The sequence below is a fragment of the Pelmatolapia mariae genome, linkage group LG15, assembly GCF_036321145.2.
Source record: "Pelmatolapia mariae isolate MD_Pm_ZW linkage group LG15, Pm_UMD_F_2, whole genome shotgun sequence".
Classification (NCBI taxonomy): domain Eukaryota; kingdom Metazoa; phylum Chordata; class Actinopteri; order Cichliformes; family Cichlidae; genus Pelmatolapia; species Pelmatolapia mariae.
The window spans coordinates 40,146,272-40,171,934 of record NC_086240.1 but is presented as its reverse complement, the minus strand read 5'-3'; the positions used below and the strand labels follow the sequence as shown (position 1 = coordinate 40,171,934).

General features: G+C 40.9%; 1 protein-coding gene across 4 annotated transcripts in view; it reads left to right on the top strand.

Moving 5' to 3' along the window:
* Nucleotides 1-25,663, top strand: part of ptprfa (protein tyrosine phosphatase receptor type Fa) — a 334,388-nt gene that overhangs the window by 73,562 nt on the left and 235,163 nt on the right. For all 4 annotated transcript variants that reach the window (XM_063496570.1, XM_063496569.1, XM_063496568.1 and 1 more), the window contains exon 3: nt 25,162-25,336. In XM_063496570.1, coding sequence (XP_063352640.1) covers nt 25,243-25,336 — 94 coding nt within the window. In that variant the 5' untranslated portion in view covers nt 25,162-25,242. The remainder of the gene's footprint in view (nt 1-25,161; nt 25,337-25,663) is intronic.

Here is a 25,663-nt window from a genome sequence, read left to right as displayed (position 1 = left end):
AGAGATGCAAATATTCTGCTTTGAGGTTTCTGTCATTATGGTCGCCTGAAGGAATTCTCTTTTACTGTCGAGCAGTCGGTTATGGGTCTAGGCGTCCTTTAGAGGCCAGTTACAGACTCCCGGCAGCGTCTTCTCTGAGTCTGGTGCTCATCAAGGAGACTCTCAGATTCAGATGTAAAGGAAATCTTTAAAGGGATTGTTCTGGGTTTGGTAAAGCCTATTGGGTTCATAATGAGCTTCTTCTTTAAAGGAGCCGCCGAACCCTTGTTCTTTTTAGTCTTACGTCAATCAGCTGTGACAAAAAAAGAGAAAAAAACAGTCTTGAGTCAGTCTGTATATTACCAAATTAAATCTTCACACATTTCTTTCCCCTCAAAAGTAGAACAATAGCAGGTCTCTGCTGTAGAGATGTGTCGATTTAAAGTCTGGACAAATTTGCTTTGTTGAGTGAATACTGTAACTGACTGATGTAATCCGCTAATGTAAACAGTATTTGAGCCTGCTTTTATATTCCTATATCCAAAGTGGCTGCTAATCAGCTGTTCAGTAAATTGTAGTAGTTGAGCACACGAGCTCATGAGTGACTCTTTTAACATTTTAATTTTTAAATTTTTATTTTGATTAAACTAAGATTACGATTACTTTTTTCCAAGCTCCTTAGATTAAACTAAGAAGGTATACCATTTTAATCTGAGACCTAGTGGGTGTATTTTACTTAATTTCGATAAACAGGTGGCAGAGTTAAAGATGGTAAGATTCTTGTTGGGAGTGACCAGGAGCGTTTCAAAGAGTCGGCTCAGGCGGGTTTGGAGACAAAGTTAGAGAGGCAAGGCTGAGATGGCTCATACATGTGCAGAGGAGGGAAAGTGAATATATTGGAGAAAGGATTTTGAATATGGAGCGGTCAGTCAGAATTAAAAGAGGAATACCACAGAGGAGGTTCTGGATGTTGTGAAAAAGGGCATGAAGGCTGGATGTGATAGAAGGAGAGGAGGCTAGGGATAGGCTGAGATGGAGCAGCAGAACGAGACCAGAGCCAAGTTCTTTCTATTTTGTCTGTAACTTTAATACTTTTGTCAGATAAATCAACAATCTGTCCATCATGCAAGGTTAGCTATCTGTGATCATTTAGTAGCATATCTTACCCATAGCTGTCTCTTTGTTTAGAGGCTGTAAAGCGTCACCCATTCGATTGCTTCACTTGGGTCGGCTACCATCGATGGTAAGAAAACATGGACGGAGCTACTGGGTCAGAAAAATTAAGCCAGTGTTAGAAGTGCCTTAAAGCTGGATTCCGACGGCCACCAGATGGTGATAACTGTGGTTGCAGAAAGACTTCCAGGCCGGGAAGGTCCATGGGAAGTGTTTTATAGCTTCTCCTCTGTAAATACTTTCCTGCCAAGTTTATGGACTCTTGTTTCAGGATTTATAGAAAAAAAAAGTCTATTCTTAAAATCTTGGTGATACCATGTTTCAAAATTAAGAATTATCTGCACTATGAAACCACATGCTTATTGGCTAACAGTGTATCAGTCGCAAGATGTTAGTCAGTGCCACCTTTCATTTGTTCATTGCAGCCAAGATGTCCTGCTGGGAATGCTCAGCTCGAGGTGACGGGACTTCAGACACAGATGGGTGATGTCACAGTAGCCACACCCACCTGTTATACTGTGTATGTTCTGCACAGATACATAAACATATATTGTCGGTTGTTGAACTTCATCATTACGTACCACTTAACCACTGTCTATTATTCCTACCAGTCTACACTTATATGGCAAGCTGAAACTGTCCCAGTCTTTATGATGCACCATAAACTGCTGGGTGCTGCTTACATTTTAGATGTGGAGGTCATATTATTGATCTCATTAAGGTATAATTGTATTAGGTTTTATTTTCCCAGCCTTAACCCTGTTTATGTAGTTCACTTGTTAAAACAGCTGTCTTTCCACCATCTTCAAACTTGCTGTAGTTGCCGTGCAAAAATACATTCACTGAATCACCCAGTATCACAGTCTCGTCTGGCAGGGGGGTTGAAAATTGTGCTTCTGTAAATGCTGGTGTGACCAAGCTCCAATAGCAATGAATGATGAATGCGACAAACTGTTTTTACAGCCCTCCTCTGCTGTCACATTGTTGAAGCAGTCAGTGGAGTTATCACAGTGCAGCCTGTAGGCCTCCAACAGCCACTGAAAACATTCACAACAGCGTCTGTGTGAAGTCACTAGCAAAAGGATGAGTCTACACACGCCTGCTGAATGCAGCCGGGAGCTCACCTGACTGGCTGTTATGACAGGAGTTATGGCCTAAGACAACCACCCTTTTCCTTCATTTCACTAAGCCAGGCTGAACGGGACAATAAAGTGGAGAACAGGGGAAGGCCGCGATTCTTTGAATATATGTCATCATTTATACACGAAGGGGGATATTTGTCATCAGCCGGGCCCGTCTGCCTGCAGATCCATGAGTGTGCTGATGGCTGATGCAGAGAGGAATGATGGGTGACTCACTGATGCTGCTGGGCACAGGCAAATTTTTGTGCCGGCAGGTATTGAATTTGACCTGGATGTGGATGTCATAGTGTTTTAAAAATGCATGAAACTGAATTTATTTTTTTTATTTATGAAACATTCAAATGAACTAGCCCTTTGAGACTGAATTAGGCAAGTGAGTAAGTGCAATTTCAGGCGCTTACTTTTTTAGTGTTTATGTTGCAATTTACTTTGTACTTAATAATAGTTTAACATGAGTAGCTTTTTGTTTCCAAGTAGGGTTATGGAAGCTATAGTGAGTTAGTTATCTGGGGTCAGTTTTCCAAGTTATTTAGTGTTATTTTGTCTGTTTTAATTGTGCAATTCAAAGCTCATACCCACAGGCATCGATAGTCAAAGTTCAATCTGTCTTTCACAAAACAGGGCAGGCAGTGGCTGAAGGACATATAAGCTATCTTTTGTGCTTCAAAATGGCAAGGTCTAGTTCTAGTTTGGTTAAAGCCGACATTGAGGGAGATTAACAAGTTTTGTTAATGATTATGTGAACGAGGAGTCAGTCTCAGCTTTAGAGTACACAAGCTCTGGTTGGATGATCGACATGCAGAGGCATAATTTCATAAAAACATAGCTTGTTGTTTTTTTCACTCCTTGATGCTTTTTTGTTACATTAAACACAACTTAGAAACTAATGTATTTCACATATGCTTTGAACTTTGAAAGAAGTGGCAACACTTACATTTTTACTCAAATTATGTATTTTGTTGTTTAATCCTAAACAAACTGAGTGATTTTTTTATAAGAAGGTGTTAAAAATGTTTATATTTATTTGGCGTGCATGGACTAAAATCATGTTCAGGTAAACAGGAATGAGGGGGGAAACATTACTGTCCTGAATCACACCCAGCTACTTCACTTCACTGCACAGGTCTCTATTGGCCGACACCGTTTGGCCGCCAGGAGTGAAAGCAGCCACGCAGCCTGGGGACACGCTGGCTCGTCAGCATTCATATTTAACAGTGTTTATGGAGGCGGACGTGAGCAGCTGTTCCGCCAGGAAGCGTCGCCTTAAAAGCTGCAGTTTGTCTGTGACCTTTGGCATGGGGGAGCATGGTGTGGAACATGTGAGGAGGCACAGCTCCTGTCTTGGTGGTGCTGTGCGTCACACGTCAAATGTTCTACAGCCACGAAGCCTAGAGTAGACATTTTAGGTCAACAATAGTATTTAGTGACAAAAAACAAAACAAAATAAAATAAAAAACTGTTTACTTTTCTCCTTCGAGTGTTGGTGTCTTCTCTGACTTGTAATTTGCAATAATATACTGTATTGTTGCTTCCTAATTAGTCCATAATTGCAGAAAATAGGGAGCTGTAATTAAAAGGCCTACTGCAAAATGTAATCAGCAGCTTTTCTACCAGTGGAACATTTTGATTTTAGCCTTTCAAACAGTAATAGCATCCTATCACAGTGTACGCACAATGCCTTTCATTTCGGTTTATTTCATTTCATTTTTAACAACAGCTTGTCAGCACTGAGTGTTGGTGAAATGGAGATAATGCAGATGGTGGCAGGATGGCAGTATACTTAGTTTGTTCTGTAAAGTGGCGTCCTCTATGTGCGGTTCATTTTGGTTAATGTCTAATGTCTGCTCTTGGATCTGGATGACGTTAAAGAAAGATTATATCTCTTAGGCAGTTAGCTCTGCTTGTGAGCACAGATTTCCCATTTGCCTGGTGTTCAAACCACTTGTTTGGGAAGGGTATCCAATCAAAAGACAGTTGCCTTAAAGGATAGGTGGCCTTAAAGTCGGAGGAGCTAAAACAGCTGGTTTCTGATGCAGGAAGAAGTGAGGCACCACACCAAGACCCAGTATAAGATAAATTAGGATGATTCTGAGCTTTGCATCATGGAAGCCTACTGTAGTGAGCCCACAAATAAAAAAATTAGCAGCTGAGCTTAAAGATGACCAACAGATCAGAACAGCAAGCATTCAGAAGGTAATGATGCAGACTGTGATCACAAGCACATGTGGCCAATCTCTCATTCAAAGCTGGCTCATTCTGGATCTGTTCTAGCCTGGCTGCTATTTTTAGATGATTTCCTGGAGCTGTCTCTGCAATCTGTGGTAGACAGTATGTTATATAGTATTGCAGTATTATTCTTCCTATAGCTCCCCTCAGACAATTCAGAGGGGAGTCCAGAGGGGTACAAGAAGGCAGCCTTGAAGGAGAGATTATCTGTGATTAAATAATATTCTGTCCTGCCGCATGTCAGTGAATTTGAGAGGCATCAACAAAGCAAATGATTAGCAGCAAACTGTCAAACAGATACCACAGAAAGTCACCTATATTCAGTGCCACAAAGGGCAAAATAACTACTGGAAAAATTCCCTGTTAAATCCAGAACTGAATTCGAAAACCTGCTCCTCAAATACAAGGTCTTAAATAATAAGGAACTTTGGTCTTGGCAAATCATATAGTTAGGGCTGGACCAGGTGACCCTGAATCCTCCCTTAGTTATGCTGCAATAGACGTAGGCTGCCGGGGAAATCCCATGGTGCACTGGGTGTTTCTTCTTCACTCACTATGTGTTAATAGACCTCTCTGCATTGAATCATATCTGTTATTGATCTCTGTCTCTCTTCCACAGCATGTCTTTATCCTGTTTTCCTTCTCTCACCCCAACCAATCACAGCAGATGGCCCCGCCCCTCCCTGAGCCTGGTTCTGCCGGAGGTTTCTTCCTGTTAAAAGGGAGTTTTTCCTTCCCACTGTCGCCAAAGTGCTCATAGGGGGTCATATGATTGTTGGGGTTTATTGTAGGGTCTACCTTACAATATAAAGCGCCTTGAGGTGACTGTCGTTGTGATTTGGCCCTATACAAATAAAATTCATTTGAATTCAATTCAATTCAGATTTGGGCAGTCCTAAGTTAAACTTTTAACTAAGTGACTGCCAATGAGAGTGAAAGGGTTAAATACATCAGTGCTTTATCTAGTCAGTCAGAGTTCTGAATATTTGCTAGTGGCCAACTACAAAACAATGCACAATGGACAAATCACTTCCAGGATGGATGCCACATTAGAGTTATAAACTCCTTCTTAGCCCTGCAATCCGAATTAGACAATTAACGTTGATTGTTTTTTAAACTTGATGCTCTAACTGTGTCACTGTGCTTTGCTAGCTTGGCATTACGGTGCATTTACCTTTTAAATTTCATTGATTTTCCTTTACATGTGAACTCAGTTGCAGGAGATAATTAGACATGTTTTAGCTTCAGCTGTTATAAATTAGGCTCCTACTCTCTAGCTGTTAATCATGCAAAGCTACTAGAGTCATAGTTAGGGATGGGTACCGGTATCCGGTGCCATTATGGCACCGGTTCTGACATAAACGGTAGTAACCAGACCGAACAGCAGCGCACATTTCGGTGCTTTATTTCGGTGCTTTTTTTTCCTGAGATGTCATACACTTTAGATTCTAGCCAATCATTTTACCTTTCCAAGGATAGTAGGCGGGCCCAGGTACGTACTTTCTTTTAGAGCAGAGCTACAGATTAAAAATGCCCAAGGCGAAGCGTCAAAGTCTGGCTGTACTTCACAGCAAAAGATGCAAACTCAGCAACCTGCAACAAGTGCTTTAAGCTGATACTGTGCAAAGGAGGTACCACCTCGAATCTGATGAAACACCTGGTGTTTTTTTAAAAGCCGAGAAATGCACCGTATTTGATCCGAGCACATCTGCTGCGGGTGTGGTGCCTGTTATCGGACCCGGAGTTAGCAACACCCCCCAAGAACCTGAAGAGTAGAGTCCTGGCCCCTAGCCCTGCCAGTGTAGCAGAAATGATGAGGATGATGATGGCAGCAGCAGCCGTTCTTGTCTGGGTCAGTAGCTTAATGTTGTTCGTGTGTAATTTACGTTGAGTAGGCTAACCACGTTATTACATTAATGCATGTAAGGTGAACTAGCAAACACCGTTGTAGTTACATGCGGCTGTCTTCTTGTTTGATAGAGTGATACCATATATGCCCTATAGCTGCAGAAAAGGCTAACATTGTTATCTTTTTACAAAAAAAAAACAGCTAAACATGAGAGGTTTTAGGACAAAGTTTGTGTTTTCCATTGTTTAAGCACCGGTTCGAGCACCGTTTAAGCACCGCCATCGGTTTGGCACCGGTATCGGATAAAACCTAAACGATACCCATCCCTAGTCATAGTGCTACATCTTCACTTTATAGTGTGGCACAGTTTATTCAGATGTCAGAAAAACCACAGTTCAAGTGATGGCCAGTGTTGGGAAGGTTACTTTTAAAATGTATTCCATTACAGATTACAGATTACATGCCCCAAAATGTATTCTGTAACGTATTCCGTTACATTACTCAATGAGAGTAACGTATTCTGAATACTTTGGATTACTTAATATATTATCATGCTGTTTACAACTACGTGAATGTACTATTGCTGTGATTTATTACTATTACTGAAGGTCCGCGGCTCCGAACCGTAGTAAAGGGACCTCTGGCTAATACGTCGGGTTCGTGTCGGGCTCGTAGCTGAAAACTAGCTTTACTTTGTTGTCTGGGTCAACTTTGCTAGCGAGAGACAGAGAGAGGCGTTGAAAGGCTGCTCCAACGGAACTTATTGTTTCGGAGGAAAACACGAACACAGTGTACAGTCGAGTCTTAATAGCTTACTTACAAATGGGCTCGTCAGGCACTCTTCTTGGCTGCAGTGGTTATTATTATATTTACATGCTTCCAGCTCCCGTTTTTGCTCGATGACAGCTCGGACTTTTCCTTTCTCTCCCTCCCTCGCTCACAGACACATAACGAGTATGGTAGTCCATTCTCCCTGCAGCACGGACTACACTGCCCATCAGGCTACATGCTTTAGAGCTATACCTGTAGCATTCTGCCTATTAGCTTAGCACAACAACAACAACAAAAAGGCGCTCTCTCACCCAGGAAACACGCAGAGAGAGAGCGTCACCCTGTAACCATGGCAACCGTAACGCTGCCGCCTGGAACAACAGAGCGTAGCTGTCAAACAAAACCCAAACAGTCCTGACCCGCCACAATATGAAACAGGAAAGTACCGCCGTGTAATCCATTTATTTCAACAAAATAACTGTATTCTAAATACCACCTTTTTAAACGGTAACTGTAACGGAATACAGTTACTCATATTTTGTATTCTAAATACGTAACGGCGGTACATGTATTCCGTTACTCCCCAACACTGGTGATGGCACATGATAAACCAGAGACTTTCAAATTGTCATTAATACATGCTTAAAATGGGATCACAGGCCTCGCTGCCTATAGCTCACCTCTGTTTCCATGTGTTGTCAGAGCCTTACAATGATTTTGCTAAGGACTGCAGAGATTTAGGGTCCACAGCACGCTGGCCCTTGAGGAAAATAGGCTGCTCTGGCAGTAATTGGCTGAGAGATGGCTTTTAGATGGACATAAATTATTCACACAAGCCATCTCTTTCCATCTTCAAGAACCACAGGAAATTGACTGATGTTGTACTGTTTGTTCTTCCACAATCTTTTAGAATGATGTGTTCTTACAGACTTGGTTACAATTTGTTGGTGACCATCTCATACCAGAAGGATCATTTTTTAGGAAAAAAATGAGATTTATGGATATAAAGGATGTCACTTCCTGTCCCTCGGGATGGAAATAAAAAAGAATTTAACAATTCTTATCCCGTTATTGATATCACTTATCAATTTGATTCTTTATCGATTCTCATTGGGTTATTATTGGCTCTGCTTTGACAGTTACCACCATCGCCTTCATGCTTTTACATTTCTCCACAAAATAACCCTTAAACACATTGTACATAATTACCATTTAACCATATAAACCTATACATTACAAACATGCAGAGCAACACAATTCCCTATAATCAGAATACACATATGAGCTATCTCTGTCTTTAGGTATGATCACAAAGCAAATATAAACCAGCACAAAGAGAATTTAAAGCTATTGCATCTATATCTATAGATCTATCTATCTATAGATATAGATGCAAAAAATGCTGTAACATTGAATCAATCCCCAAAGACGTTCACCAAATACTTGCATGTTAAAATGTCAAACTTTTTAGCAGAATTAAATGTCACAACAGGCTTGTACAAAAAATGCTTTTAGCCTCTATGACTGATTTCTCCCTTCATAAAACCTGTACAGTGAATTTTTCTTAATTTACTTTCATTCTTAGCAAAATCCAAAAGAGTGAAGTTAGGAACATGCCTCCTGTGAATTACAGATGTGCTGCCACACGGCAGCCAGAGCCTGTGCTTGCCTGGTAGGCTCAGCTAATATGAGCAAATAAACTTGACTTCTTTACTATGTTTGCAGTGTTGTTGCTTTTTATGACATTTTAAATGATATGATCTGAAAAACAAGAGCACTCAGAGAGTGCAAATCCCCTGAAGGACAAGGCCTATATTAAAAGTTTGATGTTTTATGAGGTTTTATTACAACATGCTGACGTCAGCCTGTTTTTATAAGAACGCACTGATTTCACCTCTGACCTTGAAGCATTACGGACTAAAAAGGTGTGTTATGTTATGTTTACCCAAATGACGGAAGCAAAATTGTCTGAAATCTTTGGCTGTAAAACATGAGATTTTAAGATCTATTAATGTAGTGCATGATTTTGAATTTTTGTGGCATCATTGTGATGTTGTATTGAGAAAATAAAGTGTGCTGCACATCTCTCTCCATGCCCTTTCATATGATATATTATAATATATGTTTTCTTGATTTGATTGATCTCGGGTGCTAATAATAAAGGTCAAGGTCAAATGCTTAGCCAACCTAGCTACTCATATCCCCTAAGGCTTACTACATCGTGAAATTTGAAGACAATCCATAAAAAATCATGGGTAATATAAAGGTCTTACAGCTTTTCACGTTTAATGTGACGCTGACTTTGACCCAGTTTTCACCAAAATTAAATCAGCTGAAGCCGTTATTGGTTTCAATCATCACACAGAATTTGAACATTGAACTTTGGACCCTAGACTGCTGACAGACAAACTGATATGTCCTGCTGTGAGGAGAAGAACTCTGCGCCCCAGTTTTTAGGAAGTAAATTCTAGTGTGATTTCAACACTAATTAGCAGGAGTGCATGCTGTGCATTGTACCTGTGCAGTTTATGGTTGTAGCTTGCTAACCAAATAACCAGTAACTTAGAAATTCACCCTTCTTATTCAAATATGATGACTCTTTGCTAAATAGAAAGAAAATCAGTGGCCAAAACACAAAATTTGAGGCTTCAAAATGCAAAATCCACTAAGTGATGCCCAGTCAGTTATACACAGTCAGTTGCTAAAACGTAGTAATTTGTCTCTTTCACTCCAATTGTCTTGTTTTTTTAGAGTTCAGAATTTTATTTTGCACTATATTCTGCTTGAGGGAAATTGTTTCCCATGTGTGAATCAAGGGTGCAGATTTCATTGGGTATTCTTGAGTTACAGAGCTCCATAAATCTTCTTCTTAATTAATTTCTGTTTAGCTGCACTCCACGACATCCAAACTTTCATGGCAATAAGGAAAAAATATCATCATAAAGGCGGTGGGGGTTTTGTGCAGAAACTTCAGTTTAATTATTTATTTTCAAAATAGATAAAATACATGGCGATTAGTATTTACAAAGCTATACTGCATGTTTAATTTGTTTTGATCATGTTGTATAATTACAGCAAAAACACATCAGTGAGTAGAGGTGACTGTTTGTCACTATAATTGATTAGGATGTTGGGATCAGACGTGTAGATTAATGAGAAGATTGAAATGATTGGTAACTGATGAGTGCAGCGTTTCATCTCACTGCATTAATGTATCAAAGCTCTCTGAAGGTTGCTTCTCATCTGTGTGCTGCGGCTGCCAGCTGACAGACAGTCTTTCTTCCTGCCAGCTGTCTGGGCCATCAGTAAGTGAATAACCCTGTCGACAAATAGCCTGTATAGGATCTCACAGTCTCCAGAGGGATGAGGTGGACTAATCAGTGTCTGTAGTGGAGCACGGTGGGACTGCTCGCTGGGGAGAGGGATGAGAGCTGATACTGTAGGTTGGGTTTTAACGGTAGGCTTACCTCAGCGTGTACATCTTATGTGAATAAATACACCACAATGGCTGTGCAGCTTTTCTCCAAGCGAGGTTGCATGTAAGTAACTCTAACTCGGTTAGATTTGAAATGAAATGGTGATTGAGCCGTTTAGCTCTCTACTACAAAGTCTCTGTGATGTTGAGCTGATGCACATGAGGATAACACAGGTGAATTCACGAAGTTCAGGTAGCAATACTATATATACGTTTCTATAGTTGCTATGTCCATCACTTAGAAACTCACAACAAAAACAAACTGAATGGACAAATAACACTACAAACCAAAGGGAAACAAATTGACATTCGGTTGAAATTTTTGAAAAAGAAAGTAACTGTGATCTGTAGACAGCCCACAGCTGATCAAGCCTCAGACAGCTGCACCGAGACAGACATTTATTATGCTAACACACCACATATGTTACTTCTGTGTAATCTTATTTAACCATCTATCTGTTTATAATTAGTTACAGCCTGGATTACTTCATACATTATCTATATAGCTCTTTTTTAAGTGTTTATATGGACTTTTTTTAGTACAGAGTGTAGAAAATAACAACAAAACAGGAGCGTACAATTTAAGCTGCAAAATAAAAAACAAATCTGGCTTCAAGTGGTGACCTCCAGCTTGTGCTATGGAAATTATTACTTCTAAGTCTAAGGCCACAAGTGCCTACTGCCAGTTGGATTAGTCGTTGCCCAAAGTAGAAAAGTTCAAGCCTTAGAGTCTTGTTAACGAGTGAAACTGGACCAGGAGATTGACAAACGGCTTCCAGGTCTGTGTTAGTGTGAAGGTGAAGCCCTCGATTTAAGGTTTGATCCGTGTTCCTACCCTCAGCAATGACCTTAAGCTGTGGGTAGTGACTCAAAGAAAAAAGATTTTAGGTACAAAGTGTCAGGACTTAGCCTTAGAAATATGTGTGGGGCTCAGAGTAAATTACCTCTCCTGCATTTCAAAAGGAGCTAGATGAGATGGTTTTGGGCATCTGACATGATACCTGACCGATGCCTTCTAGCGTGAGAAGTTTTAGGTATGTCCAACCGAGAGAAGACCCAAGTCATGCTGGAGAGATGCTGTCGTTTTTAGAGTAGGCAGGAAAGATCTCTGGGCATCTCTGATCAGAGATAAGAAGTAGAAAATAGATGGACAGCAAAATCAACGCACAAAAATAAAACAACAACAACATGGTTTACACCCTTTTACTTTGAGATTTATACAGGAGTAAAAATTTTAACTTTGGTTGAGGTTTTAAATCTCAGACTGACCTGACGGGCAGAGAGAATCACCTAGATGTCTCTGATCCATAATTCATCTGAAGTAAATGGCTTAATTTTTAGATTAGATAGTTACATATGAGTACTGTGGGTACTTGATAAGAATGGTGTTAAAGGGACTCAAGGTACGCTAACATTTGGTGACTCCAACTTCTGGTGTTGGAAGCTCAGGATGAGCCCCCACAGCCAACACCACCTGCATGTCCTGTCTGACTGACTGCAGCTGTTATCTCAGCGGACTTTAGACTTGAAGCTGAGAAAGGCCCGACTCAGAGACAGTAAAGGAAAGCTTTTAATGGCAAACTAAGGTGAGGGGATTTAGTCTGCAACATAATAGCCGAATACTTTTATAGGCTGTCGAGATGAGCTTATCAGCAGTGCACAATAAAACCATTCAGCAGCCACTCTCTATTTGTTCTAGTTGTTGATTTGGCCTTTCCTTCTCTTCTTTCAGTTATGATAACTTGATGGATACAATGGAAGTATCAAAGCAGCAGTAATTTAGATGGTTAGATTCTAGTGTCAGTACCGAAGCAGGGTTTTTGTACTTTGTTCCCTTACACACTGCAGGATGAAGGAGCAAAATGAAACTGGAAATGTGACAAATCCACATTTCAGAACTTTAATCACGATCTTTTAGAGTCTCTTAAATAGACTAAGAGTTTGTGTCAAAGGCCCCCCGATGGTTCTGTGACCAAGCAAAACAACTTTACTTACTGCTATGAACAGGAATACATGCCATGCTGTAGGAGCTTCACTGAAAAGTGAAAACTCTAATCTTCATGCAGGTGGGATTTACTGCAGGATTAGATCGTATTAGCTGGTGCTTGTGTTCAAAAGGACATGACAGGATGACATAATGAACGGAGAAGCAGTAATTCTGATCTGTCATGGTGTTTCATTACCACGGCACATAGTAGATCTTTCTTAATGGGTTAATTAGTCTATTCTTGTCCATCTGGACGTGTGCAGCTTTTTTCAAGTCCTAGAGAGAAGGGCAGCTGGCAACTAAAGTATTCATTATTTTTTGCTGTATTATGACCATTTCATTTGTTGCATTTGTGAGTTTTAAAATTGCTTCCTGGAAAGGAGATTCTGCCCATCAGTCGTTCAGGACGAACAATGTGCTTTTCTTACTGGCTATAAAACACTGAACAAGCTTTTTACCTTCTCAATGACACCTGTGAGTATATGCAAGTTTTCACAGCCAGTTTGCACAAATGTACGTGGAGACCACATGTGATTAAATCCCTCATGGATTTAATCAGTGGGGCCGTGTGCGCAGTGGTTTGGGAGTATGGGCTACTGGACCTAATGATACAGGTTATTTGGTAAGCCCTGTACAACCACAGAAAGAGCCTGGTCCACGTGTCAGACTTATTGTGGGTGACTGTACCAGCACCACCCTTCCTGTGTCATGGACCGTATTCCTAAACACAGTTTCTGTATCATGTCTTTGCTTTTTTGCACATGATGCGGTTCTCCTTCACTGATTAGTGACCGCCAACTTACAGTGGGGGTATTTGCAAGTACGTTTATTGTGATGAGAATGGGAACCTTCACTGCTTGGGAATGACTTGTTACTTCAATTGGAGGAGTTTGAGTATTTATAATGGATGGGTTTGATTAGTAAGGCACACACTGTATCAGTCAGTCGTGTAAAGAGAGAAATAAACATGAAGACGTAGCTGTCAGTTTACTGGTTGATCAGCACTCGTACTCTCACCTACTGTATGGCTACAGATGGTAGATACTAACTGGGAGAAGATCACAGATACAACCAGCAGAAATGAGCTTCCTCTGAAGGCTCAGATTAGATCTCCTGCTCTTCCACACTGAGGGGAAAATGCTAGTTGAGCTGGCTGATGGATGCCCTAATTAAGGTGTACTAGGAATGTCCAGCTGAAGTGAGAACTTGGGCCATAAGCAGGATGTGCTGCCCCTGTAATACAGTTAGATATTATAACTCTGTATCTTTAAATAACTCGGTATTTTTCAAGCCTGATTAATAAAATGTTTGTAACTTGATTTAGTAGCACTGCTGTTGCCCTATCCCCACCCCACCCCCCAAGATCAAAAACTCAGTCGTAAAGTTCATTTAAAGACTTTTTGTCTTAATTTGACTTTGTCTGCCAGGCCAGTGGCAGGAGGGGTCCTAAAGAGATTTAGGAAGTCTAGACTGCCCCTGAACTTTTATTTGGTTTCTCTTTATTAAGTTACTTCAAACTTCATTTTGAATTCACCTTCATCCCAACCACAGAAAGGAAACTTTGAGCCCAAACAATTCACTGCTCACCGCCTTTCTATTTGTGATATTATGGTTTTTGTATCATCACTTTAAACAATGTTTAATCAAGTATTGAAACTTGAAAGTTTTTTGAAAGCTTTCCTAAAATCTCTTGCTTTTGTTCTTCACAGGAGAAGTCATGAAAGATTTATAATCAGCGCATTTATTTTTGCTTGATATTTTCTTGACACCTTCACTTCCCCATATGAATAAAATGAATGAGTTTGTCTTTTTTGTTGTTTTCTTTCTCCAGCTCTCCTGGAGAAAGGGGATTGTTTCTTTATCACAAAGTAAGCCTTTAAGGAATCCTGCGTCTGTTGGCTCTGCTGGTGAAAGTATTAGAAGTGCAGTAAAACTGGATTAGATTCCCTGTGAGGTTAGAAGGTTACAGGTGGTGGGCCCTGCTATCATGCCCTCCGGCATACTTTTCTACATTGTCAGGTCTATTCTGCTGTCAGTGCAGAGCTCAGTTATTTCCATTGTTCTTGTTGTTACTCGCAAACAATAATGTAATGAAAGTTTTTCGCTAGCTTTTTATATGTTAGGATCCACCTATTGATCAAAATTATTAAAATGATTTTGATGTACATTCTTCTTATATTTTCTTCAAATGCTATCTATAGCAGCCTACCAAGTTTTCAAACATGAGAAAATCTGGTTGTAGTCTCTCTTCCTTTTGTTACACAGCCGTCCTCTTCGATGGGTTCGGCAGATGTGAACTCTAAGCAGCAAACTTATTTTCATATTTTCACTGTGGGCTTCTGAAAGCTGAGCTCCTGGAGCTCGGACTCACTATTACAAATATATCAAAAACCTTAAAAACTCATTTCATAGAGCTGCAATAGATTTAATATAGCTGAGCTGTTTAATTTTCCCTTTTTTTCTAATTATGAATGAACATATGATGTTGTGCACTCATGTCTAGAATGCCATGCGGTATATTGCCACTTTAAGAACATGACGGGGATGTAGTGTGATCGTGTTTGGTTACTGTTCCCTATAGCTGTCTGTGGCAGGCTGACTCTGTGCCACCCTGCTGCTCTCCCCCTGACAGGCCTGATGGTGATAGATGCCACTCCTCTCTTCCTGATGAAGGGGATACATGGCCCTGTATGTGGCTGCCTGTCTGGGGAATATGAGGCTGCCAGTAAACCACTGGCTCACATTGTGATTGAGGAGCACCCTCATTCCTGTGCAGCAAGTCGTGACCTTCTCTGTCAGATCTCACCAGGAGTGCTGCTCTCAGTGAGGTCTCTGGATCCACTGGGGTTGCTTCAAAAAGTCCAATACACCTGAGCAAAATTCATTCATTCAATGTGCTGTTCATATCAGCTCTCATGTCATTAGTTCATAACGAGCGAAACAAGTTATCAAACGTGGTTGTAAGTCATGTGTTTTGTGTTTTTGTGGTATCCAAGCAACGCGTGCTTTATGCAGTGGAAACAAAGGATTTGATCACTCAGCAATAGAACTTTAAAACTTCGAGTTTTGTGAGAGAGTCAAAGTTGTTTTAAAAGTTCACGTGTTGTTTAAGGAACCTCACATATTTTAAACGGGTTACTGTTATGAGCTGTCCTATGTGACGTCTTTACAAGTAAATATAATCAATGAAAAAATAACCTGGTTTTATGTAAATGTGGAGTGTCGTAACAGCTCTGAGTGATTGACTCTGTTAAATTACCTGGACTGTCAACACACTGAGTGACAGCTTGATCCAATCCAATCAACATTTTCAGTAAATGCGTACAGCGTGATGCTCAGCACGCTGAAAAGTAGAAACCAAAAACATTCAGTCCAGTGAGTTAAGGTGTGTTCACACATGCTCTGCAGCCATGAACTTGACCTTACCTGGCTGACCAGCACACTCATGAAACTGTCTTCGACTGCTCAACACCTGCCGAGTCAAACCAGCGGTTATAATTAGATTCTGGTGTGGTGCTTCGGTTACCTTTATTTTATGGAATTTTCTCGTGTTTGGAACACTGAAATGGAAAAACATTTACCAGGAAAAAAAAGTGCACAAGTCCTAATATGAATGTAACATGATAGGCTTCCTAGTACACCACCTATGCAACGTCTGATTGGTCTACAAGTTTGTCTTGCCTTCTGCATGCTCGTCAGCTCCCTTAATTAATATAGGTAACAATGCAAGGTGATGTTGATATGCTTTGGCTACCAATAGTGTATCCAGTATGCACCATCTCCACAGTGAAGCCAGAAATTGTGTTACACTAGTACACTACTATCTGCATAATCTGTTATACAAACAGCCAAAAGGTACCTACAAGTAGTCCGGGGCCAAAATGCAGTTGATTACCCCGTCACAAGCAGCACTGAAGACTTGCTGTTGTTGTTGTTGAAGGAAAGCTATCCAATGGCTCTCGGGGTGTCAAAAAATGTCTTTTATTTATGAACCATCATCTCAGAGCTGTTTACACAGTAAGACAAAGACCTACACACTAGCTGAAGAGGAAAGTTACCTTGTAGGAGAACCAGACATAGTGGCTGACTGGCTTCCCACCCCTCACTGGACGAAGACCTCTGCAGTGCTGACCCACGTGTTAATAATAAAGGATGCATTAAATTTTACATTTAATGAAAAAAGTCAACACAGGATCTGCTGAGTATGCCTCAACAAAATATCTTCAACATCAACTAGGTTAAAAAACAGGCTTTCAAATTAAATTTAAGCCATTTAACTGAGCGTGCTGTTCCATAATGAAGGTGCCAAGATAGATGGCGAGCATCTTTAAAGTCCATTTGTGTCATTTCGCTTTGTTCCTTCTTAAAACAATTAAGTACATAACCACATGTACCCATTAATAATCATCAGGCACTGTTGCCTAGCTAGATTTGAGTGGGACTAATTATTCTCACCTGCATCATCTAGGCACCCCACACAGTGCATTACATGAACTTCAGCATTGCTACCTTTATTTAAGGCTCCAGTGATTCTGTTTTGACGTGTGCAATGAAAAACAATCACGCCTTACCCATCCTGGTTCAGTCAGAAAGATTTTTCCTCGACATAGCCATATTTTTGACCTTTTGTGCTTTATATTTCTTGCTTTTCCATGAAATCCATATCTCTCGGCTCTATATCTGCAATCCTTTGGTTCAGCTTTTTTTCTGACCCTGGTGTTGTTATCAGTCAGATTTGGGGAAACGCATTCAGCCCAGCTGTGTGCAGAAGGTCTGCCTGGTACCATAGCCTACCTCAGCGCTCCTGCAGTGCTCACAATGAATTAGAAATATGAAAGTAATGCAGCCCTCCAGGCACTCCCTGTAAAACAAATATTTCTGCTAATGGTCGTCTAGAATTTAGCATCACTCAACAACAGTGAATCATCTCTCTGCTGTTATACCAATCGCACTGAATTCTTTGGGATGTCTTAGCTTGTTTTTGTGTTGCTTTATAAATCAGATGTTTTTTTTAACCCCCGAGGCCCTGCTATTGGTATTAAACAGACTTACCTTAGCTACATGTGTGAGGCAAAAGAAAACAGACAAGTGAGAAACTCTGCAGAGCAACATATCCAGACGCTGTCATCAGCATAAAGATGAATTTCTTTCGAATTCCCTTACCCGAGTTACAACAAGCTGTATTATCCTACACTTGTTAGCAAACAGATTCAGAAGAACATAATAATTCATTTGGAGTGATGTTTGTGCCCACAGGATGAATCCAAGTCCCATATTTGCTGTCTTTTGTCTTTTTTTGTTTTTGGCGGTTACTCCCGGCCATGAGAGAAAAATCAGGCTGTGCCCTGATGAAGAGTTCCCTGCGTTTACAAGCTGGTTTGCAACTACTGATCACTGATGAGGACTGGAGAGGAGTGTTGTAGCTTTAGAGAGGGTAGTGTGAGTGAACCAGAACAGCTTAGCAATGCTCCAGATTAAACAGAGAATTCTCTTTAGGTTATGAGTGTGAGCGCAACCCCAGATGCAAGCACACGTGTTCTTCTGTTGCACAAAATAACCAAATTAATAGATTTTTTTAAACTGGAAAAAATGGAGAAACCTTAATGAAATCATATGAAGCATAACTGTCAAAATGAGACATGTAGTAATAAATGAAATCAAATGGCCAGGGTGTACAGAGTGTTATGTCAGTCAAAAAATAGCAACACGCTAGTGTACCTTGCATGGAAAGCTTGTTAGCTCAGTCATTTTTTGGACACTGGAATGAAGACATCCACACTGGTGCTTCTGTTGACAGCTGCTACATGAGGAGGACTACAAAGTTCTCTTCTAATCTTCGAGAAGTTGGATTCCTGAGAGGTTATGTTTTTCTGATTTGTTGTCAGTGTATCATTTTCAAGAATAAAGTTTCAAGTTTCTGAGAATTTTTCTCAGCTATTCTAGATTGTAGAAGGCTGCACATAAATAATATAAAGACTCTTTTAGGCGGCTCTGCTGGATAGGAAATGCAGTCTCTTCACAGACAGTCGACAGCAAACACAGAGTGCAAACTCTTTAAATCCGAGGTTTTTCATTGGCTCGTGTTCTTTTCTTGAGATTTGTTTTTCTTGTTTCGTCTTCTTTCTATCTTAAGCTGAAATGGAGCTTGTGAAGACGCTAGTATACTTCTGTCAACTGCTCGGTAATTCATCACTCAGCCATACACATATTTCTGTGTTCATACATCAATGAACAAAAAGTCTCATTCTTTCATTAAACATATGTGGTATCAGACGTATAAGACCAAATACACATACAAAACAAGGCTTTGTATCCTTCAGTGGTAAAATTTATTTTTAAAAAACACTCTATTTTTAAGTCATAGATCTCATTTAAATGCATTTTATTGCTAACCCAATGTATTATGAGCACTTTGCATTGGTGAAACTCTCATTGTCCTACTCTCTGTGTACTCTCAGAACTATGCAAATGGACTCAGACACTGGATGATAAACCCGGCTTGTGATGGTTATTGTAAAACGTCTTCAAGTTCCCGTGTGCTTTTCATGTCACCATAGACCCGGCTGTGTGCCTTTCATTAATCGACACATACTCATCGCATTATTTTGCAGCAACAAAATGGATGGATCCATCCAACACATCCATAATTTTCTTAAATGGTTATCTGATCCAGGGATGTGGGGCAGCTGAGGCCAGTCCCATTTGACTTTGAGCAGGCGACGGGGTATATCCTGGGCATGTCACCATTCATCACAACAAAACTGCTGCTCAAGAAAATCCACACAGGCATAGGGGGGCTGTGGAAACCCCACAAAAGAGTAAAACAGGAGCTGTGAGGTGCACAATGGGGCTTCCAGATATATGTCATTGGTATTATAATTGATATTTGATTTTGAATAAAAACGTTTCTTGTTTTGACCTTCTATCACTGATATGCTAAAATATTGAAAAGTAAACAAATCAGATACAATAGAGCTTAAGAGGTCTCACTGTGATTGGTAAGCTGAGGTGTGAGTTGCTGCAGAATGGGCGTGCTGTGATTTGTGAGATGGCTGAGTGCACATGAAAGTGTAGCAACTGTCTCTACAGTGCTATTGGCAGACAGTAGTAATGCTGCTCCAGAAACACTGGAAATCCAGCACTTAGCCTCCTCCCTGCCTTCCTGTCACAGCACACTTAATGATGCGTCAAAGATGTTTGAAATTGTCTCCAAACTTTCTCTGAATTGTTTCTGTGAGACTTTCTGTAATTGTTCAACTTTTACAGTAAACAGTGGAAGAGGGTTTTTCAGTCAAACTGATGGAAAACAATCAGAGCTTTGTGAGGTTTTTTTCCTCCAAAAGAGAAAGTTTTTAGCTGTCGAGTAGTTTTGACAGAGTACCGTGTGCATCTGCATGGATAGAGATGCTGATGGGGATTCATGTTTCACTTTATCATTCAAGAAATGAGGAAATTCAAAGGAAACTACATTGTGACCACTCCTCTCTCTCCCAGTCTGATTTTAATGTGTGCTGGGGCATATGGTAGTTGCATGACCTTGCTGTTCTATTGGAGCTCACGTTTGATGTTGATGTGCGGTGAAGGTGGAAAAATGGAGTTGTGCTGTACTTGTGTCATGAATGCATTTCTGTATTCTTGTGGAATCAGTGGACGCCACAAGAAACGCAGTAACAAACAAGCTACTGTGTTTCGTGGAAGACTCTAAAATAGCAGCCAGGTTCACCTGTGGAGAGAATTACTTATAATTGCACAGGCTGGCCTGGATAAATCATTCTATCTCAAGTACTGTCAAGTCATATTGTAGGTTAATTCTACATATGTCACTGTAGCTTCCTGTTTGCTGCGGCCGAGGACCCCACTGTTTCCTGCCTGCTTATTAAGCAAAGAGATATTAACCCTGTTTCAGCTGCAGCACATTGTTTTAGCTGCGCTGAATGCTGTGCAGCTGATTGATTTATTTAACTGTCATTTCTACAAGAACTATTTGTCCCAGTCTTACTGCTGTGGCTCTCATGGGCTACAAGTGCCACAGTGTTGTGTTGCTTTATCTTTTGTTTTTTGTTTTTTTAATTGTTGAACATACAACAGGAAAAGTAACGAAAGGAAACACAAAGCAAAAATCAACACAATGACTTAAAACAGGAAATCTTTGCAGTAGAGCATGTGCACTGGTGCATCATGCAGACAAGCTATCCATGCCAGTAGACCGTGTGTGCACAAATATATTTAGTTGCCAGTTTATTAATATACAAATAGCTTCAGTTTATCCACTTAAATACAGTGGTCCTGCAGTGACATGCGAGTTTCTGTTGAAACTGTTTGAGAGAGGTGTGGTTCTGTCTACATCCTGGAGGAGGAAGTTTGCAATGCTGTTTCTTTCATTGAGTTTACCTCATTCACTATATTTGGCAATATGTTTGAAACATATTAGAAACATACAACTTTGAATCCTCCAAGTGAGTTATTTTACTTGTAATGATGATTGTTATATGTTGCAATAAGTGCAAGAGCTCAGAGACATCCAGTACAAAGGGCTGCTCAGGTGGCTGAAGGACAAGAATTGTAAAAATGAAAGCCTGACATTTCAGTGTGACAACATAATGTTAAACTAATCATTTTAAAATAGATATTTCTTTTGCTGAGGGAATCCGCAGACACTTATCTTTATGACATTTCCGTCCCCTTTCCTTTGTCTATTGGAAGCAAAGAAATTCAAATTTTTCAGATCAGTTTAAGCGAGGGCTGCAGGTCCCTACCTTTGAGTCAGGTTCAGTTTCGAAATACAGAGAGTTTGATATTTATTAATCTTAAGTGATTGGCGAGTGCAGCCACATGTTAAAATTTATACAGCCATTAATATGAAATTCAGTTGTTATATGAACTTGTTTCCAGTGGGAGCTGAGCCCCCGCAGGCCTGGTCTTTGTCACCAGTTCTTAACTTTTATGGACAGAATTTCCAGGCTTGTGAATGATGTGTTCCCTCTGGTTTATGTGAGCAGTGACCTTAACGTCACACTGGGGTGGTTTATAGTTGATATAGTTTGATACAGCGGGGACGAGAATTAGCACCCAAATCTGAGGCCACAGCTTTAAGTTGCTGCTCCAAATTGAGGAGTTCAGTTAAACCTTTGATTTTACTGATTGATCTATGTTACTATTTTTACTGATGGAAACAAGCTGTCTAGGTGATATGTTTCTGCCATGTCCAAATGGAAAGAGACATCAGGGCAGACCAGGATGTGCTGGAGAGATTATGTCTCTGTGGTGGCTTCATAACTTTTTGTGTCTTTGCTGGGAGAACTGGAGTTAGTGGCATCTCTGCTTAGACTGCTACCTCTATGGTTTAATAGCAGAACCACACTGGTGAGAGCAATGACCTCCAGTATGCTGGTGACTCAGCGAAGTGTTGGCAGCTGGTAGCAAAGCTGACTTTTAGTGTTTTCGCCAGTTGATTGTAGCAGATTTGGGAAAATAACCGAGGAAGCATGAGAATCATCTCTTTGTTCTCTTGTTCTTACTCTGACATCCCTGGAGTCAAATATAATGACTGACCAACTTCTCTGTGACTGACCTTTCAGTGAACCATATCCAGAGCAGATGCTGGTGTTTCCTGTTAACTGGAGTTTCTGATTAACTGGTTAACCAGTGTGTGTGAGACAGATGTGTCGTAGGTGTGGTTTATTGATGTTTTCAGCATGTCCCATACACACCAAAGCCTTAAACTCAGGCTACGTCCACACTAGCCCGGATAGATTTGAAAACGGCGTTTTCGTCTGAAAACGCTCCGCGTCCACACCATCGTTTTCAGTCGTTTTCACAGAGTTGTGCGTCCACATTGAAACGGCCGAAAACGCTTACGTTCCAGTCATGTGCAAGAAGATTCGACCTGCCTCATTTCTGTCTGCCGCTTATTTACTTTCCGGCTCTTTGAAGCGTCGCGGCAAAAGGTTGAGGAAAAGCACCGAGTTTTTTAAACGGACTAACAATGAGGCGGAGTTGTTGCTGCGAGTAACACAAAAGTACAAAGTTGCAAAAGCGAGTGAGAGTTAAATAATTTGAAGAAAAGCTCTCTGGAGCATGTACAGACTGATATTAATCTTTAATAGGGCTGTCAGAATTGAGAGCAAACAAAACAACTGCTGTATAATGTCCTCTGCTATCTTTGTTTAATTGGTCACATGACTGCATCACATGACTAAAATGCGTCATCGTTTTCGAAAGTCTCCGTTTTCGCTGTCCACACTGCGACGGGGCAGCTCCGTCTTCAAATGTATTCGTTTTCGAGAGCGTTTTCAAAACGCTGCGTTTTCCTCCGGGGAAAACGGCGCCTCAGTGTGGACGGGAGGCCAAAACGGAGAGAAAACGATGCGTTTTCAAATGAAAGCGCATTAGTGTGGACGTAGCCTTAGACAGATGTCACCAATTAAATCAACACCAACTAAACCAAAACCTCAGACTTGCATGTGTGCAGATACGCAATGCAACACTTCTGCTGACGGTGCCTTCAACAGGTGTGAGAGTACGGTGATGTGTAGTGTATATTTACCCTACAGACATAAAATAGTGTTTCATATAGTTTTTTCAAACTACCAGCACACAGGACATGACTGTACCATCTGCCATTACTTTGCCATCACCATCTGGTGCTGATGCTTTGTAACTTTATACCTTACTCTGTACAGTAATGTTAACTTACCCACATGAGATACTCTGGAAGAGAAAGAAAATCACTGTGCTGGGCCCAAAAATCGAAGACTTAACAAAAGTGTAAAACCAAAGCTCTCTGACTTGTGTGACTCACACGGTCCCATGCCAAATGCATCCTGCAGGTGTAGCCACCAGAAAGACATTCTCACCGGTCAACCACACGGCACCATTTTGCATTTAGGCATGTAGCCATAGTGGAGAAGACCTGGATCTATAGCTTCCTCTCGGGCCGTAGACAGAGAGTCAGAGTTGGCCATCACACATCCTCAGCCCTGAGTCTCAGCACTGGCTCACCCCAGGGCTGTGTTCTCAGTCCACTGCTCTACTCTCTCTACACACACGACTGCACTCCTCGCCACCACAGCAACATCTTTGTGAAATTCGCAGACGACACCACTGTGGTGGGGCTCATTTCCAAGGGTGACGAGTCTATGTACAGAGATGAGGTGGAGCAGCTGACGTCATGGTGTAAGGCCAATAACCTTCTCCTCAACACTTCAAAAACCAAAGAACTCATAATAGACTTCAGAAGGAAAAAGGCAGAGATCCAACCACTATTCATTAATGGGGACTGCGTAGAGAGGGTGGCAAGCTTCCGCTTCCTGGGAGTCAATATAGAGGAGAACCTTTCCTGGAGTGTGAACACCTCCAAGCTGCTGAAAAAGGCCCAACAGAGACTGTACTTCCTGAGAATTCTCAGGAGGAATAACATCACACAGAGACTGCTGGTGTCCTTCTACAGAGCCACCATTGAGAGTGTTCTAACCTACTGCATTTGCATTTGGTACACTAGCTGCACAGGAGCGCAGAGGAAAGCACTACGAGGGATCATTAACACCGCCCAAAAGATCACTGGCTGCCCTCTCCCCACACTGGAAGTTCTACACAACATCCACTGTCTTAAAAAGGCCCAAAACATCATTAAAGACACCTCACATCCTGGTCACTCCCTGTTTGAACTGTTGCCCTCAGGCAGACGGTACAGGGCAATCAGTGTAAGGACAAATAGACTCAAACACAGCTTTTATCCAACCGCAATAACACATCTGAATACTGCAAAATAATGTCCATCACGCCACTCTTGTGTTAATCCATTCGCGGTCTGAGGCATGTATGTGGGAATGTATGTGAATGTTTACTGATATGTCTTATTAGTATTTTTAAGTATTTTGTTTATTTTATTTATTGAAATTTTATTGTTTTATTTATTTTCTGATATTGTTAGGGATGACGCAATGATCGGGGACCTTTTCTTAATTTCGTTGTACCGGTGACAATGACAATAAAGTTTCTGATTCTGATTCTGACCTGCTGAAGTTGAAAACAAGCATCAAAATGAGAAAAAAAGACAGAAACGTCTGATCTACTGGGATTTTTTGCTGCACAGCTTTCTCAGGGGGTTAGAGAGAATGAGCCAAAAAAAATGAGCCAAAAAAGGCAACAGTCACTCAATAACTGTTTATTACAACCGAGGTATTCAAAAGAGCATCTTTGAACACACAACATGTCAAACCTTGATGCATATGGCTACAGTGGTAGGACACGCAATGAGGCAATACTCTTGTCAGCTAACACTAAGAAACTGTAGCTCAAAATTTCACAATAGAAGATTGAAAAACATGTTGCTTTTTAGTACATTTACAAGTTAACCTGGTAGACTTGATTACCTGCAGATGTTTAATTAGCATTAGGACTTGCGTGTGTGCTCTGCAAGTGTGTCTGACTCTATTAACTGGGGTTGTATTAAAAAAGAACATAAAACACTTTCGCTACAAGTGCACGACAACACACTCAAGTACACTGATGTACAGAACCTCTGACTTTAACATCGGTTTGTCTTCTCTCGTCGCAGGTGTCCATCTATGAACCTGTGAGGTCATAGCCATCTAACAGCAGCATCAGCACCAGAGGAGAGTTTACCAGCAGTCGGACCATGGACCTTAGATTTAGACGACTGTCGCCTCTCACCAGGGCAGCTCTTCATCTCCTGCTGCTGGCCAGACTGGTGCTTCCTTCTCACACAGAGAGTGAGTCCACATAGCTCATAGCTGTGTCTACATGCTCACAGTTTTACTGACAGCTAATATCCATTAGCTGACAGGAAGTGTGCACAGACAGCTTTCAAATGGAAATGTGTTATGTGACTGACATACAGCATCACTGCTCAGTTGAAAAAGCCCTTTGATATAACAGCTTTGATACATGATTTCATATTTCACATTATGAAAGCGTCACACAGAAAACTGACACCCTGTACCTTTTCCTGCATTTGAAGGGCATTTTTTAAAGTAGGACTATTCTGTTAGTTTTCAGCTCCGTATACAATAAACTTCATGGGGCCCAATTGTTATTGA